This window comes from Leuresthes tenuis, unplaced genomic scaffold (genome assembly GCF_036924035.1).
Source record: "Leuresthes tenuis unplaced genomic scaffold, fLeuTen1.0.hap1 SCAF_15, whole genome shotgun sequence".
NCBI lineage: Eukaryota > Metazoa > Chordata > Actinopteri > Atheriniformes > Atherinopsidae > Leuresthes > Leuresthes tenuis.
Window position 1 is genome coordinate 18645024 of NW_027325369.1, and position 15797 is coordinate 18660820.

A 15797-nucleotide genomic window follows, 5' to 3' on the forward strand; every position below is an offset into this window, starting at 1 on the left:
GATAGAACATGTTTTGGTGGAACATGTTTTGCTGGCATAAGTACAAGATGATGATGAGGAGGAGAAATGATTTTAACCTCTGAACCTCTAGGTGGCAGCACAGTACTGGGAATCAGGTTTGAGATGCGATATTCCCCCCCCCTCTTGGAAGTGCTGGTGTTGCAGAATCTCTGCCTGCCTCTGACGTTAACGTGCTTGGCAATATTTTAAGGGTTTCACTGCAGTCTGCAAAGACGTTTTATTAATGTAATGTCTTGGAGCAAATTAAGGGAAATGTCTCTCATCAATTCTTTAAAGCAACGTAAATATCTAATGTGGGCCAATAGCAGTCTGCAAAGTCTGCGTCTGATTTAAAACCAAAGGCAAAAGTGCACCAGATTAAAAACCAAGCCCAGTTTTAATCCGAGCTATGCAGCAGTCACTGTGAATCATTCCAGAAGAGGTGGTTTGACTGAATTTGGTTTATAAATAGGAAATGACGACTCACTCCTAATCCACCCACTAATATTGCAGTGCTGCCGTAGAGTTATTTATAGCTCAGATGCTGCTGGAAGGCGTTTTTTTTTTTTTGTTGTCGATGTGTCTGTGTCACCGAGGGAAAAATCAACAACTGGTCTGCTTTTCTGCATTCATTGATGGAGGTTTCTTAGCATTGAGCATCCAGCTCACAAATATTGTTCTTGAACACGATGAGCTGATGTCGTTGCAGCTATTTTTGAACATACCGCAGTTTTTTTTCCTTCTTTGAGACACAGAGGGCATTTTTGGACTGAGAACACTAATGTTTTCATGACCCTGCCTGAGGCCATTTAAATGCCCCACATGACTTGAGGCAAGAAGGAAGCTCTTACTCCAGAGAACTCATAGATACTTGATAATTCACTGTCGTCTTCGCTTTTATCCCTGCATAATCACGAGATTGTCTGCTGTCTTTATTGAAAAAGCCATCTGGCCAGATAAGGGTAATTAACTGCCTTGTTGATCCTATTAGTCTGCATGCAACATGGCTCAAACCTTGGTGGGACAGTCTTTACACAAGTGTGCAAGTATACAAAACTGCATTTCTACTAACCCTCAAATACTCCAATGTACCTGGTACAGGCACGTGGACATTGAAATTCCCTGTTTGATCTCGTGCACTCATTTCACGCAGAAGCTCTACGACTAAGAGGTTTTAAGATCACATCTCTACGAATGAGAAAACTAACTCATAGATTCTCTCGTGTCTCATATATGTTGATGAAGTCTTTGTGGATCATCTGTCCACCCACTGCAAAATTTGAAGTTATATTCAGCTGCAACGGACGACCTGTGGGAGGGAAATTAGATTTAAAAAAAAAAACAAACAAAAAAAAAAAAAAACAGGGAAGCATAATTGAGCACTTAATTGGCTCATGATTCATCATCCCTGGATAGCTATTTTAGTTTACCCTCTTCCTTAGTCTTTCTTTGATTTGACAGCATCTCAGCAACACCCCCCCCCCTCTCATAGAGATACAGAATATAGATGTAAAGTTCTCTTTCCACCTCTCTCTTCACACACACAAAAGAGTGACATCATTCTGTCACCAGGAGAAAATAGCATGCTTTCCATTGACATCATTCTACATCCCGTTGCCAGGAGACAGGGGAGTCAACATGAGTTACTATGGCGACTGCACTTCACCTTCAAAGCTTCTGACCTTTTTGGTTGTCTGTGGTTGGGGTGTGTGTGTGTGTGTGTGTGTGTGTGTGTGTGTGTCTGCGTGCAAAACAGGCAAGGCAAACCATGTTATTAGTGTTGTGTAATATGAGCATTCAAGGTCTTGTTGACTCATTCATAGCAATTTAGTGACTGTTACTGTACATTATAGATTAATGGGCAGCTGAAACAATACACAGGGTGGCTTGCAGCTGATAAAAATGAAAGCATTAAACATGACAACATATATTGGAAATGATGAGTAAAACACCTAAAAATTCCTTCAAAATCTGAAGGAAAAACCCCAAACAAGCAAGACAAGACCAAAAACAATGACTGGACGCTTTAATAATGAGATATATTTATTTATATGTATACATTTCTTCCTTTAAAGAGACTGACTTGCAAGTGTTTAATGTATTTACCTGAGGACAGTGACTTTGAAGAGGTCCAGCATGAGCGAGAACTTGTAAAGTGAGCAACTCAAAACGACACAATTGAAAGACGAACACACAGGGATTCTGGCTGGTTCAGGAGCTTTAAATGCTTTCAAGAAACAGTACCATATTTGGTAAACTACTACATGCTGATAAAACTGCTAACACAGCTGCATCACAGTGGCTGGAATCAACTCATTAACACTTAAACAACAGGAGCTCCAGATTTGCATAAACAGAAAAATATTTTTAAAAAAAAAAGACACTTCTGTTGTGTGGGTGACTGTGACAGAGATTTGTCTTACAAAATTAGGCTGAAGAGGTCAGCTACATCACACATTGCACAGTGTTACAGAAACTGATTTATACTAAGACACAATGCTTCCTTTCCTACAGAAGTGATGCGGTCTGAAAAAATATTGGACAAAAAAAATATAAAAAAATCACGAAGAGAATAAAAAGTGCGACTGAAGTAATGCTCTTAACTCGTTTAATTTCTGTCCCTTTTTGGCACAATTGGAGCTCTCTCAGCTGTCCCTCGCTAATTGAATTTAGCAGGAGCTTCGGTGCCAGTCCTCCAGAGAGGGACACAGGCAGAGGTGGGCATTACAGGGCTTTTTTGGATTAGGTTGACTTCAGGGCCAGTTTTCCACTCCAAGTCTGGTTCTCTGTGCCCCCCCCTGCACATTGAAGGGTAATGTTGTCCCAACAGGGTATTCTTCCACCCAGCACCACCCACATCCTGCCTCTACAAGCCATCCCTTCATTCCCAGAAAGGGAGCAAAGCTCATCTACTTTTAGAACTATTCAGACGTGCGATCTTACCTTGATCTTTGATCTCATAGTACTGCGAGGATTGCCGCAATAAAAGCTGCAGGTTGCTTTGCCGGTAATGTACAAAACTACAATCTGTTTGGTTACTTCTTTTTAAAAAAAAAGAAAAAAAAGAACATGTCTGCTTTTCTCAACTTTGGTTTTTATGTGCAAAATCTAAGCAAACATGACTTAATGAACACCACAGGCTGTCTCTATGGACTGACTGGAAATAAGTTACTTTTCCAATCCGTATAAAAAGGGTTATTATACCCAGGTGAGGTAAACAAAGACACAGACTGTATATACCTGTATACTCCTCTGTAATTCTCTGAAAATTACATAGACCCCTTTGTGTCCTTTATAGAGACCGCTAATAGAAAGTGATTGAATCAAACGGTCGAATGTCTAATCCAGCTAGCAGTGCTAATTTGAGTATTGGTTAGAGTCAAGTCATCACATGTACAGGTGGTCTGTACTATGGCTCTGCTCCATTTATGACATAAAACTAAGGGCAACGTAGAATACAATAAAACCAGTCCCTAAGATATAACAAGAGTATTACAAAACATCAATATGTCCACATTGAGGTTCTGAGCAACACAAACAACATAAAATGATAAAATGTACCAACATCAAGCTAAATGACTGTGTACAGAGAAATATACAAAACAGCAAGTGAAACATCACATTGGATGAATTCCTTGAACCCAGCAAGGATACATATACTTTACATTCCTAATTTGTTTTGACAGAAATGTAAGCTCTCCACTGAGGCCATGCATTACATCAGAAGGTGCACTTGTTACTCTCTTTTTAAGGCATGGAACCATGGGTTCCTCAAAGGGATCCCCATTGCCCTCTGGTCTGAACAAGTCAGGACAACTGATCTACCTCAGTGTCCTTGCTGGTTATGGGTGGAAAGGTCTCATTGTCAAGTTAAAACTGCTTTGCATGCTTACTGCATCTTTCCATCTAGCTCCTTTTTTTTTTTTTCTCACCCATGTCGGCACCCCTGGACTTCCAGTATCGATGGCAAGCCAACTCCAGCAGCTCCAGCCCTCCAGCTAGCTTTTGCTGGCCCATATATACTCCAACCATAACAAGGGTATAAAGCCTAAAAGGAGCCCAGAGCCACAGGCCAGTGAAACAGAAAGCAATGAAGCTGCTCCAGTACAGCAACGAGGCAGCTTTTATCAGAGCCACTCGAAGCTCTGACTTACAAGGTGGCACACGTGCAACCCCGTCCCTGTCGAAGCCACGGGGCTGGCCTGAATAGAAGTCCCGCAGACGAACCTCCTTCTCAGCCCAACGTTCTCGACACCAAGACTCTAGGTCAGAGGACGAGGTGGGAAGTGAACACACTGGATAGCGTCGGACATGGAAGTGGATCTCGCGTGGGAATTGGCCCAATATAAGGTGACGTTCTGTCTGAGGGATGTTCTTGGGGTATGCCACAGTAACATCATGGACGGCATCCAGGTTGTCTCCTAAGAAAAGGCACACAGATTTATATAATCCAGGGGAGACTTCTGGCTGCTAAAATGACCATAAAACCTAGTGTAAAGACAGTGAATTTGATTATGAGCTCAAACATGAACTGCTAAACAGACCCACTGACGACACTCTTCCAAGTTCAAAATGTGAAGTCATGCTACTGCCATTTCAAACAGCCACACTGGTTATTCCAACCACGTTAAGCACTACGTTAAGCAACTGCGTTCGAAATCCCATTGCATTCACCCCATTATTCAGGCACAACTAATTGTCCAGGGACTTGCTGCTTCAAAGCTACCATGAGCCATCATCGCTAATCTGCAGGGCCTTTATAACACACAAGGAGAACTAAATGAAATATCAAAAGTGCAGGGTGACACCTGCCAGAGCCAGCTCCTGCACAGCTTAGCTCTACCATGGTAAAAATAGAGCTGAGAGGGGCATCGTAGACGTGGACGAAGAGAACATGTACGTGGTGTCGGTCAGTGATGCGGAGAGAAGGGGATGAGAATTAATCTGATGATATCACGCCGATTCACAACACCTGCTTGGAGAGTTAATGCTATGCTCAGCATCCAGGGAGAGTGTGGGTGAGACAGCAGGGCCAGAGGTGGTATTTAAGACCTCTGGAGGACTGCCAGAATTAGCTCATACAGAAACACGAGAGTCTCGGGGGAGCTGTAATGGCTGGCAGCGGGATGAAGCATAGGTCTAGGACTTGAAAGAATAACAGGTGTGATGCCTCTTCCACAAACGTCGGTGGAATAACTACAGTCATCGTGCTAACATATCATTTTCCATTGGTTTCGCTGATGCAATATTTCCACCCTGATGTCAGGCTTTAAGTCCAGCTTACTCTCATTCAAACAAACATCATCAATCATCAGAAATGTGCGTGTCTGTTGTCTCACTAACTGTAAATAGACCGTCATCATGCTGAATGTACACATTCCGTAATTTCAGAGACCGGCGATGTGGATCATGCTGACCTTTTTTCAGCCTGTCCACAATGAAGGTGAATCCGGTGGAGCGAGGATGTAGCACATACTCCAACTTTGGCAGGTTGTTCTGGATAGCAAACGCGTCACTCTTTGCTCTTGTGTTCTCTGCAGGCGACACATAGAAGAAACCTCAGGCAACAGCACTCCCCTTTAAGTTTAGAAAATCACTTTACACATGCTATGTGCCTCCATATTGTGATTGTTTTAAGTTTTAGGTAACCACAAAAACCTTTAATCTTAATGCATTACACTTATCATCATTTTAAATTGGTAATACAATTAAAAGAGTCGATTGTAAGCCACTTACTCTTAATAGCAAAAGCAAAACTTGGCTAACAAAGCTACATAACAAAATTGTAGTCCACTTTTCTAAATACTGCAGTTACAATAATGACACCTGTTAATGGATGTGACTGCACAGGGAAGATAACTGTTTATTAACCAAGCATTCCTCAGGAACTTGCTGAAGGAACATGTAAACTCTATCATGATCCATCAGTCACATTATGTAACAAGCAGCTAATTCAGACAAACTTCTAAGACAAAAGAACTACAGACAGACTGGAGAAGATCAGGCCCCTGCTCTCAAACAACACGGTGGCTTGTCACTCTCACACAATCTTTCATTCAGTTCACAGGTTCTTTTAGCTTCACATGGAGTCATGGAAAGTTTCTAAGCTTAAGTGTACCCTGAAGTCCATCCTCTAGATGGGGGTCGGAATGTTAGCCTCTAGAATCAAGTATAAGAGGAGTAATAAAGATGACAACTTACGTATAAGACACCAGAACATAGTGTATACATACCTTGGTTTCATGCATCAAATTAAGCCTTTGGCTTTAGGAGGATTAGATACAAACGTGTGTACATGCAAGCATGGATAGACATAATACAGGGTGCACACATGACAGTTAAACAATATTTAAAACCCTAAATAAACAGACCAACTATGTTGCAAGTAAACTAGACCACCATGACATGACGTGTTAAGAGAGAATACGCCTTCATGAAGTGAGCTACCCAGGACTTTGACTAGCTTAACTATGATCTGATGGGGCTATAGGCACTGGTATGCGTGTGTGTGTGTGTGTGTGAAGGGATTTAGTTATGACTTATGCTCTGGAAACAAGCTGTTGGGTTACACATTCTGGGAATGAAATAAAGGAAATCTGTCCCATGGATGTACAGAGAGCTGCGATCTTTACTCCTCACCCGTGAGGTCTGTCCCCTCGGGGAACAGCAGCAGCTGCAGGGGCTCCCTGATGTCACAGAAGTAGTCCAGCATGTTTTCCAAATGCTTCTTGTCCACCTCCCAGCGGCGCTGAATGAAGACGAAGCAGGCAACCTGCATTGCCCAACCTGCAAAGTACAAATAAAGCCATCATCTTTAACTGGCTCTGCAAATCTTCAAACCTGACTGGGCCCGTGTTTCTCAGGAAAAACACCCGACACTCGGCCTTCCCTTCGTTAAGACCTACTAGATAAATACAGCTTGCCTAACCAGCGTCTTGTCAAATGCTGATTTTCTTTGATAGTCTTAATTGTTGCTTTTCATACCATTCCATCACACCAAATCTGCATTATACTGTTCCTCTTCTAGCTTTAGATTCAACTGTTTGATTCAGGAGTGTGCTTGTGAGTGTGTGTGGGAAGGAACTCCCGCTGCATACACACCGAAGCCGGGCACAGCCTTGAGTGCAGCCTTGAGGCAGATCTTTTCCAGACGAAGGTAGCTGTACCTGAGCAGACAACACCAAAGGAACATCCAGTCCAGACGGGTGCGGTGGTTCATGATGATCACACTTCGCTCCCCCGGAATAAAGCCATCACCTGTAATCACCACCTTCACCCCAAACACAAGCTCCAGCAAAGACTACCAAGGAGAGAGGAACAGCGGGAAGAATAGAGTGTGGAAGGATTGTAAGAGTGGCAGACAGAAACAGAGAGGTGGATGAAGGAGGAGATACAAGAGTAATAGTTTAAAAACAATTTAGTGGGAGCGAGATGGGACTGGGAAGAGGAAACGTGGACAGAATTTGGAGAGATTGTGAGAGTAATAAGATAAATGAGGCAGTCATATCTTGAGGTTATTATACATAAAGTCTGTATTTGATTAGTTCAAGTATAATCTGAATTAATGAGGTGTAACTATGACAAATTAAAATAATTTGCATAACTAAATAACGTCTAGATGGTGCAAATTCCAGTCATGTCCAAAAAAAAACAAAAAAAAGAAAAAAGGTGACTTAAGACCACCCGGTGTGCACATTAGAAGGAAAAGTAAAGGTTCGAGCTGGTGTACGCACCACAGGCAGTGTGAGCCAGGTAGCAACGATTCGATCAGTGATCCAGCGGTACCAAGCAGGAGACAGCAGCATGAGAGGCAAAAATGGACCCAGCATGAAGACACTTCCAAAGAAACTACCCAAAAATAGGGTAACGACAAAGTATAGGCCTCGCACCGAGACAGCCATCTGCGAGGGAAAAACACCACAAGATTAGTCCAAAACAAATAAATGGGTAGACTCCTACATTTTATGTCCTTTATAGAACAGAGCAGTGAAGCCGAATATCTGCAACATGAAACAGATGTGATTATTGACACTCTTATCAATAACAAAGACTACTGCTCTGTTGTTCCATTGACATATTTTCCCACAAACAATGGAAAATCCAGGGCAGGCATTCCAAGCACGGAATGTAAATAGGGGAACCTTTTTCGACGGTGGGTGATAAAAATGTGGGTGCACTGCCACTAAATCAAGGACGGCCACGCTGTTACGAGTTGCTCTAACTGAAACAGAATTCTATTAAACCAAAAATTAAGTTCACCATGCTTTGAAAACAACTCTTCAGTGACTATCCTTATGATTTATTCCAAGTAACATGGGTGTAGAACTGAGCAGTGCTGAAAGTAACTGTAGAAACTGGTTTCACATAAAAGGTCAAACAAAAAAAAGTGTATATATTGTTTCAAACCGTATCAGGAGGTCGAATACTGCTTTTGTCTGTAGCTGCGACACCGACTACCCGTGGTCACCGGATTCTTGAGGGAAGTGAAAGTCAAAACCAAAAAAAAAGAGGACCTTCAATCGCCCATGACACATCTGATAGGTTAAAATGACTCATCTGAACATGCCAGAGGGGATCCCCTGTCATTTCAATTACATCAGAGGTGACCACTTCAGCTTCCACCGCTACAGGCGGAAACAAACTGTGAAACGCGCCGACCTCTCATTCAGGCCGCGCGCTTTGGTTGATATCTTGGCGACTCCGCTGTTCGCTCTGGCACACCTGTTCTGTTGCACGTTCGACAAAAAACAGACTTTGACCTCGTGGAACTCGTAGAATAGCTCCACTGTGAGTAGAGGTTCAAATAATAAAAGTCACCGTTGCTGATTCAGTTCACAGGTTGTAACCGAGTAATCATCAACTCCTAGAAATAAGCTGTTCTCACATGGACAGAACGCAACACACTCACACCTCATAAAAGAAGATTACAACTAAATTAAAAATTTAAATTTTTTCCTTTTCCCAAAATGACAGACCATCCAATCAAAATGCTACACAGGTCATTTGATCAGCACCACCTTTGTGGATTAACCTCCACAATCTATCGTAAGGCCCAGAACAGCTTGGATGAACAGCTAAATTAACAAATATTGTTTCAAAGCACCTGGAACCTATGCTAAAGAATTTGCTCCCCTTCAGTTGTGGGATGTAACCCCAACGAGGGATGTCACGATTACAGATTTTCTTGGTACGATTATTGTCAGAGAAATAATCACGACATCACGATTATTTTTTTTAATGAATTAATTTCACACTACCACGAATAAGTAAAAATCCCATGAACACTCCTTATAGGTCTTATTTGAATTTTTTTCGCCTCTTTGGATGCTCTCATAACAACATAATATAGCAACAATGTAAAGTTCTCATGCAGGTCATTGCACCGTGACACTGAAACTGTTTGACGACTTACTAGGAGACATCATAAAGTTTAATATCGCAATTAATCGTGAAAACGGGCAATCGTGACATCCCTAACCCAAACGTCATAAAAGCTCAATTTCAATGCGAACCCTGCAAATGCACAGCCACACACACACATTAGTTGTAATGTTGAAGAGGCCACAAAAGATGCCATCAAAAGCCAACAAAAATGTGTTTCTTTAGATTAAATTGTGAGCAAGTGATCCTCGATTCTTGTCCTTAAAACTTACTTGAAAATGATTTAGGCTTCTCTCTCTACCCTGACCTTTTCCTTCAGTTAAATTTGTTAAAATTAGTAAAAGCCTTGAACAAAAGACCCAAGGACCCAATATTACCAGAGTTTATGGCAATAAATTAATTAATCAGACATATCCAGAGTGTGTTGTTCTCTGACCAGACGGTTATTTTATACATAATAACAAGCGATTGCTTTGCATTACAGAAATTACTGACCCATAATTCATGATTCGCCCAGGCATTTACGGTCTGATCTACTTTCCACAGCTGTGCTCTTTCAGCCATCGTCAGTTAATGATCGGTCTGATGGTTTATGCTGCAGGATCTTTCCACTGAGTTACTGGCAAGCAAATGCATGTCCACAATGAAATGGTGCCCCATAATAATCACTGAATGTCAGTCAACCTGTCAGCTGAACACCGCAGTAAAGTTCAGTCTACAAAAGCAGAGGAAGAGACAGCTGCACGCTCGGCCTCCCAAGGGTCCGGGGCCGACTGACAGAAAATGCATCGGGATTAAAGAGCTTGGACAACATGAAGATCAATTCATTAAGAGAAAGACTCAACATTCAAATCAACATCCGGTTAGCTTGTAAATAAAATCAGATATTGTTTTATTTTATTATACAATTTGTTTGAAATAATTACAAGACACGATAACAGTTTCCATGGAAACTGAACATTTAATAGCCATAAAAAACTAGAATAACTGTAATAGTTATACAACTATAATAATTTTTACTCAGAGTGTGTGCAGCAACCTTAATTGAAGCTCTCAGCTGAAGAGAGAATGAGCCTCATGTGTCACATAAGAAGCTCCGTGCAGTCGACCCCAAGCGTGCAGAAGAGTGCAGCAAAAACTGTGGGAAGCATCTTGACCTTCTCAGTCATCGCTGCTAATATTTGCGTCGCTGGAGAAAATCAGGAGCAAGTCAGAATGAAATCTAAAGAAGGTTTTCTTTGAATCACAAGTGGTCAGTTCTAATCTCGAACAAGTCTGGGGCAGCTGGATAAGCAACTCCACAAAGCAAAGTTGCTAAGTTCCCTTAAGCGAGTTACTTACCACTTATGCATGCTGTGTCACAAACATGATTTTAATGTCCCGAACAAAAATCGTCACATTAGCTGTGTAATCCATCCCTGGCTAAATGATAAAGTCAATTATTAGACCCGAGGCAGTGTTTCATCCAAAGCGTTCAACATCACTGACAAATTAAAAAGTCCTTTATTAGCATTAAATTCAGTTACTATCAAGTCCCTGAAGTCTAATGTTTAAAGAAGAAATATAAAGGGTATCTATCCAGGCCATGACCTTGGCTGATGCAGGAAGTCTGAACTGATCCCACAGGGAGCTATTTCCCCACAACAGGTGTTTCCCCTCACCTATATGAGGTTAAGCTCACAACTTCCCACCTCAGTTACTCTGGTGGCTGTAGCCGACATGCTCGTGATGTTTCTCACACAGGCCCATACACACATCCTCAGGGGGACCGTTACGCAGCACTTCTCATGGCGGCGACCACAGTGTCTAAAGGTGCATTTAACCAATGCAAGAGGTGTTTGTGTGCACGGTTATGCTGGTAATAAGGGTTTAAGGGTTGCTGGTTTTAACAACGGAAAATGTGAGGCATGAGAGGTGAGGACAACAGGCGTGTTCAGCACAACTGTCGCAATTAGGGCTGTGTCCCAACACATGAAAAAAAAAAAAAAAAAACACCTCCTGGGTGCCTGCTGAAACAATTAGATAAGACTATTCATAAAACAACATTAGACATGACACACCTGGAGCCAGGGATATAGGAGGCGAATGGAATTACGAAATATAAAGTGTTCAATAAACATATTTTTCTTCTGCTTGCTGAACACCAGAGACTCATCGATATTTATTTTAAGGCATCCACAGAGACCTTTGTTGTCATAGACCAGGGCTAGGGCTACTCGTGAGTTTTATTTAGTCCCATCTATTTTGTTTGTTGGTTTTAAATGTATTTATTCACCATAGAAATAGTCCTGACAGCGCTCCTCTAGATACACCACAAACACAAACACACACACACACACACAACTCAGAGCATACTCCTCGCCGTCCAAGTCTGAATTCTCTGGCAGTCATTTTGCATTCCTAACTTTAAGCTAAGACCAGACATCCCAACAGAGCAAAACAGAGTGAAGAGGTCAAACATGTCTAGGCTAAACAATGAGCTTAAGTGGTGTGTGTGCGTGTGTGTATGGGTCTGTATAAGAAACAGAGAAACGGGGAAAGAAGGCAGAGGAATGAAAAGGTGATGCCAAAGATTTCAATCTCCATAACTTGCTGCCAGAAGCAAACCCCTCTCTATATCTACGATTCCTGGGAAAGATTGAAAGTTCCAATTTTATGAATGCCCTGTGGCAAGATGCATTATCATTCTGAGCAATGGTGGGTTCAGCAACTCCAAACCGCCTTTAGATTGATGGAACGAGATAAGAAAAGTGTCCAAAGTACATCTGGTTATGTCACCAAAATTAACCCTGTATCATCAATGATTGTGGAAAGTAGCTTAGGAATGGCAGATTGTTGAATGTCTTTTTATTCAGTAGTCCAGTCCATGACTGCTTCCTTTATGTCACTATAACCTTGTTTTCTTGTTAGCAGTAGATAATATTTGGCTTTTCCGGATGTTAAATCATATTTCCTTAGGTCGGTTTGTCAAAGTTCTGTCGCTTCAAGATGACATTACCTTCTTGAAGAAGCTTTAGAATCCTCCTCCAGCTGTTTAATGCTTAATTTATGCTAGCTACTCTTGCCTTTGTCAATGCTGCACACCAAAATTGACAAAAGCTGGCACTTCTGGCGCTGTTATTTCAGCCGGTTATGCACCTCTCAATTCTTGTTATTTGGCAAAAGCAGCCCGACAGGTGACTTTGAAAAACAGGAAGAGCGGCAAGGGAAGAGTGTGTGATTAGGTCTGTCTCTACAGGCATCTGCACCACGCATCAAAACCCAAAAAGGCACGGCTTAAAAGTGAAACGGAGAAGTTGAAACTGTACTGTTGCGTTTGTTGCACATGCATATCACACTTCCTGTATGACTTCTTCTGATACTATTCCTGTGGCGTCGGCACACCATTGGCTCAGTGGAGAAGCCTACTGTTTGGAATGCATGCCGGCGTGCCCGAAGCGTCGGTATTTGCGGCACTGTGTTGGCGTAACGATTCGCTTGCACAATTACCAATGCAGCGAGCATAATCGCAACTTAAGCTCTGCAAGTACGCTCTTGCAGAGCTTAAGTTGCTCTCTCTTAATTCCGAACTTATGCACAATTTTCAAATTGCTCAGAATTTGTTTTAGAAATGCAATGTCCACGCAATTCCATACACTTTTCCCCTCTTTTTTCATCGGAAAAAAATTTCAGTGCAAGAAATTGACAATTTAACAAGACGCGTTTGTCCATATGTGGGGAAATAAAATGAACCTCTGGAATGGAGTGGAGTATAGTGGAAAAATCTTGATTAATAATATCTGGGGAGGAAGATGAGGTTAGCATTTTTTCAAATCCACACTGGCAAGGAAGTTTTCAGAATCTATTACAAGGAAATCTAAAAATAAATCCTGTGTAAACAACGCTTACAAGATAAGAACTTTCAGTCATTTCTGAGTGTCACAAAAGAGTTTATTTGTGTCCAAACAGGTGGTAGTTAAATATCTTATTAAGCTGTCCAAAAAAAAAGCATAAAGACCTTTATCCTGGCAGATGTCCAGAAGGTCATAGCAGGAAATGCAGTGTTAATGATAAGATGCCATTTAGAGCAGGTTCAGCTGGTGCTGGTTCACGGTTAACAAGATCACTAAATGGGACTGAACTCCCATTAAGTCTTTTTGTTGCTTTAAAAAGTCAGAAAGCCAGCTATGAAAAGGCCTTGGTAAGTAATGACATACCAGGAACTGCTTGATTAATACTCAACAAGGCTTTGTAAGAGAAATTATTAAGTTAGCCCGAATCCTTTATTTGCAATACTATTTTGACCAATAAGAGGTAAATAGAGATAATACAAAAAAAAGTAAGAAACTCTGAACATGCATAGGTAGCCACACCCTAAAAGTCAGCATATTGTAGAGTCACTTTGAGACTATGAGCTTACCACTTCTAGCCACTGGGATTGTTGCCGATTCTTCAAAAGCTAAGCTGCTCCGTCGAACTCATGTTGTCTAACTCATGTTGGGTTCTACTGGTTTGCAGCATCCTTTAACTCATGCCCACAGATTCTCAATCGGACCGAGGTCTGAGCTTTGACTTGGCCATTCAAACACACCGAAACATCTCCTCTTATACAACTCAAGCATTGCTTCAGTAGTATGCTCAGGGTCATTCTCCTGCTGGAAGGTCAAAAGTTCCCTGTATTTTGCACCATCCATCGGGCTCTCACTGCTGACCAATTTCCCAGCAACCTGCTGATGAAAAACATCCCCCGCTGTATGATGCTGCAGCCACCATGCTTCACTCAGCGGATGGCGTTCTCGGGGGGCTGAGAGGTGTTGTGTTTGCGACAAATATAGCATCTTCCTTGATGGCCAAAAGGTTTCATTTTATTCTCATCTGACCAGAGGACCTTCTCCCTTTATGTTTGAGGCCGTCTCCCACAAGCCTTTAGGTGAACTTCTCTGTAAGCAATGACTTTTATCTGGCAACTCTTGTAGTGGTCCAATGGACCGCTACACCAGTCTCTAAGGGTTATCTTTGGTTTCTATTGCAACTTAATTAATCAATGTCCTCCTTGACTGGTTTGTGAGTTCTGGTTGGCTGACCTTTGTAGGCAGGTTTGTATAGTTGGCATATTCTTTCTATTTGGTGATGCTGTTTTTAATTGTGCTCTGTAGGATTTTCATAGTTTCTGATACAATTCTATAACCCAGTCCTGATCCATACCTGACAACTCTGTTGTTTAAAATAAACTGTTGTTTTCTTCAATTCACCTCACCAATTTGGACGATTTTGTGTCCAATACATGAAATCCCACCACTCCAAAACAGGAAGAATTACAGGTTGTAATGCAAAAGAATAAAAATAAATAAAAAGATTCAATCAAAAGGAAATCCGTATTCCACATCCACGGTTAGGGCAGTGTATGAATAATGAATAACCAGACAGATTAACCTTTAACCCATGAGCCATGCCATTTTCCCTCTATAAGTATAATTCCTTCATAGATTACAGTGTAAGAGAAATATGAGACATTTCTCTATGCAAAGAAGCATTTGAATACTGTCGAGTCAAATTGTCTGCCAAAGCTAAAATTAAGAGTGAACCTTGTGACAGTTGAGCACAACTGATGCAACTGCAAAGATACATAACGTCAACTTATAATGAAAAAAATAGGAGGCAAAAATCAACTATTTCCAGTTTGCTTTCTATTAAACTTAATCAAGTAAAACCCAAGTGTATTTGACTGCAGTGCAGACAATCTCAAAGCCAGGCTAACATGCACAGCATGAATGCTAACTGCTACCTGCTAACTTCGCAAACGAAATGCTACATAAATGGCAAACTAGCTCAGGTTACCCGACGTTAATGCAGCACCCTGTGCTGGGTTACAACACACTGTAAATAAAAGCACGCACCTTTCGTGTTTTTCCTCTGCGGTCACAGTCTGATTCAAGTGAGCTTGTCAAGTTAGCCCCAAACACTTGGTTGCCACATAGTAGCCGGAAAGCTAGCAGTTAGCTAACGGCAGTTGCCAAGCAAAGCTCATGAGCAGCAGCGTATCACACCTTAGGGCTGCAGCGTGTGGAGGCTGCTGCGCACCAGATTTGTTTTTCGTGGAGGGGCCAGCTGATCCAACTTTCGAGCCAAGACAATCCCGCCGTCTTTGAGTTGAGTAGAGCAAATGCAGCAAAAGTGCAGCCGTAGTGTCAACGACCTCTCAACTTCTTACCTCTCACCTGTCCTTACACCCATATATCGACAGGGGGAGCTGTTTGTACAACATACTTCCATACGAGCAGCTAACGTTGTGCCCTCACACTGACTGCTGTGGCTTTGTTGTATTCCAAGTAGCAGTTCATGTTGTTGCACATATGAGGCTTTGACAAGATGTTTGAAAGGAGTTTAGATAAACAATGAAAAAAAAAAGATAGAAACACATGCAGTTCATGTACTCG

At 41.8% G+C, this 15797-nt stretch overlaps 1 protein-coding gene across 1 annotated transcript; it reads right to left on the minus strand.

The window, feature by feature from the left end:
• Positions 1–2394: 2394 nt before the first annotated feature.
• On the minus strand, positions 2395–15580 carry lclat1 (lysocardiolipin acyltransferase 1). Its single transcript, XM_072364853.1, has 6 exons — positions 15258–15580; positions 7734–7901; positions 7102–7300; positions 6640–6786; positions 5418–5534; positions 2395–4421 (listed from the first exon to the last, which is right to left on the minus strand). The coding sequence occupies exons 2-6, from the start codon at positions 7899–7901 to the stop codon at positions 3907–3909; spliced, it is 1146 nt and encodes a 381-aa protein (XP_072220954.1). The 5' UTR covers positions 15258–15580; the 3' UTR covers positions 2395–3906.
• Between the last annotated feature and the right edge of the window lie 217 nt (positions 15581–15797).

Bases quoted from the DNA above. Each gene is read 5' to 3' on its own strand.
- lclat1 (XM_072364853.1), bottom strand. From the start codon at position 7,901: ATGGCTGTCTCGGTGCGAGGCCTATACTTTGTCGTTACCCTATTTTTG. The intron at 7,301-7,733 runs GTGCGTACACCA...TCTCCTTGGTAG, and splicing joins CCTGGCTCACACTGCCTGTG to TCTTTGCTGGAGCTTGTGTT. The intron at 4,422-5,417 runs GTCAGCATGATC...GCCTTTTCTTAG, and splicing joins TGTGGACAGGCTGAAAAAAG to GAGACAACCTGGATGCCGTC.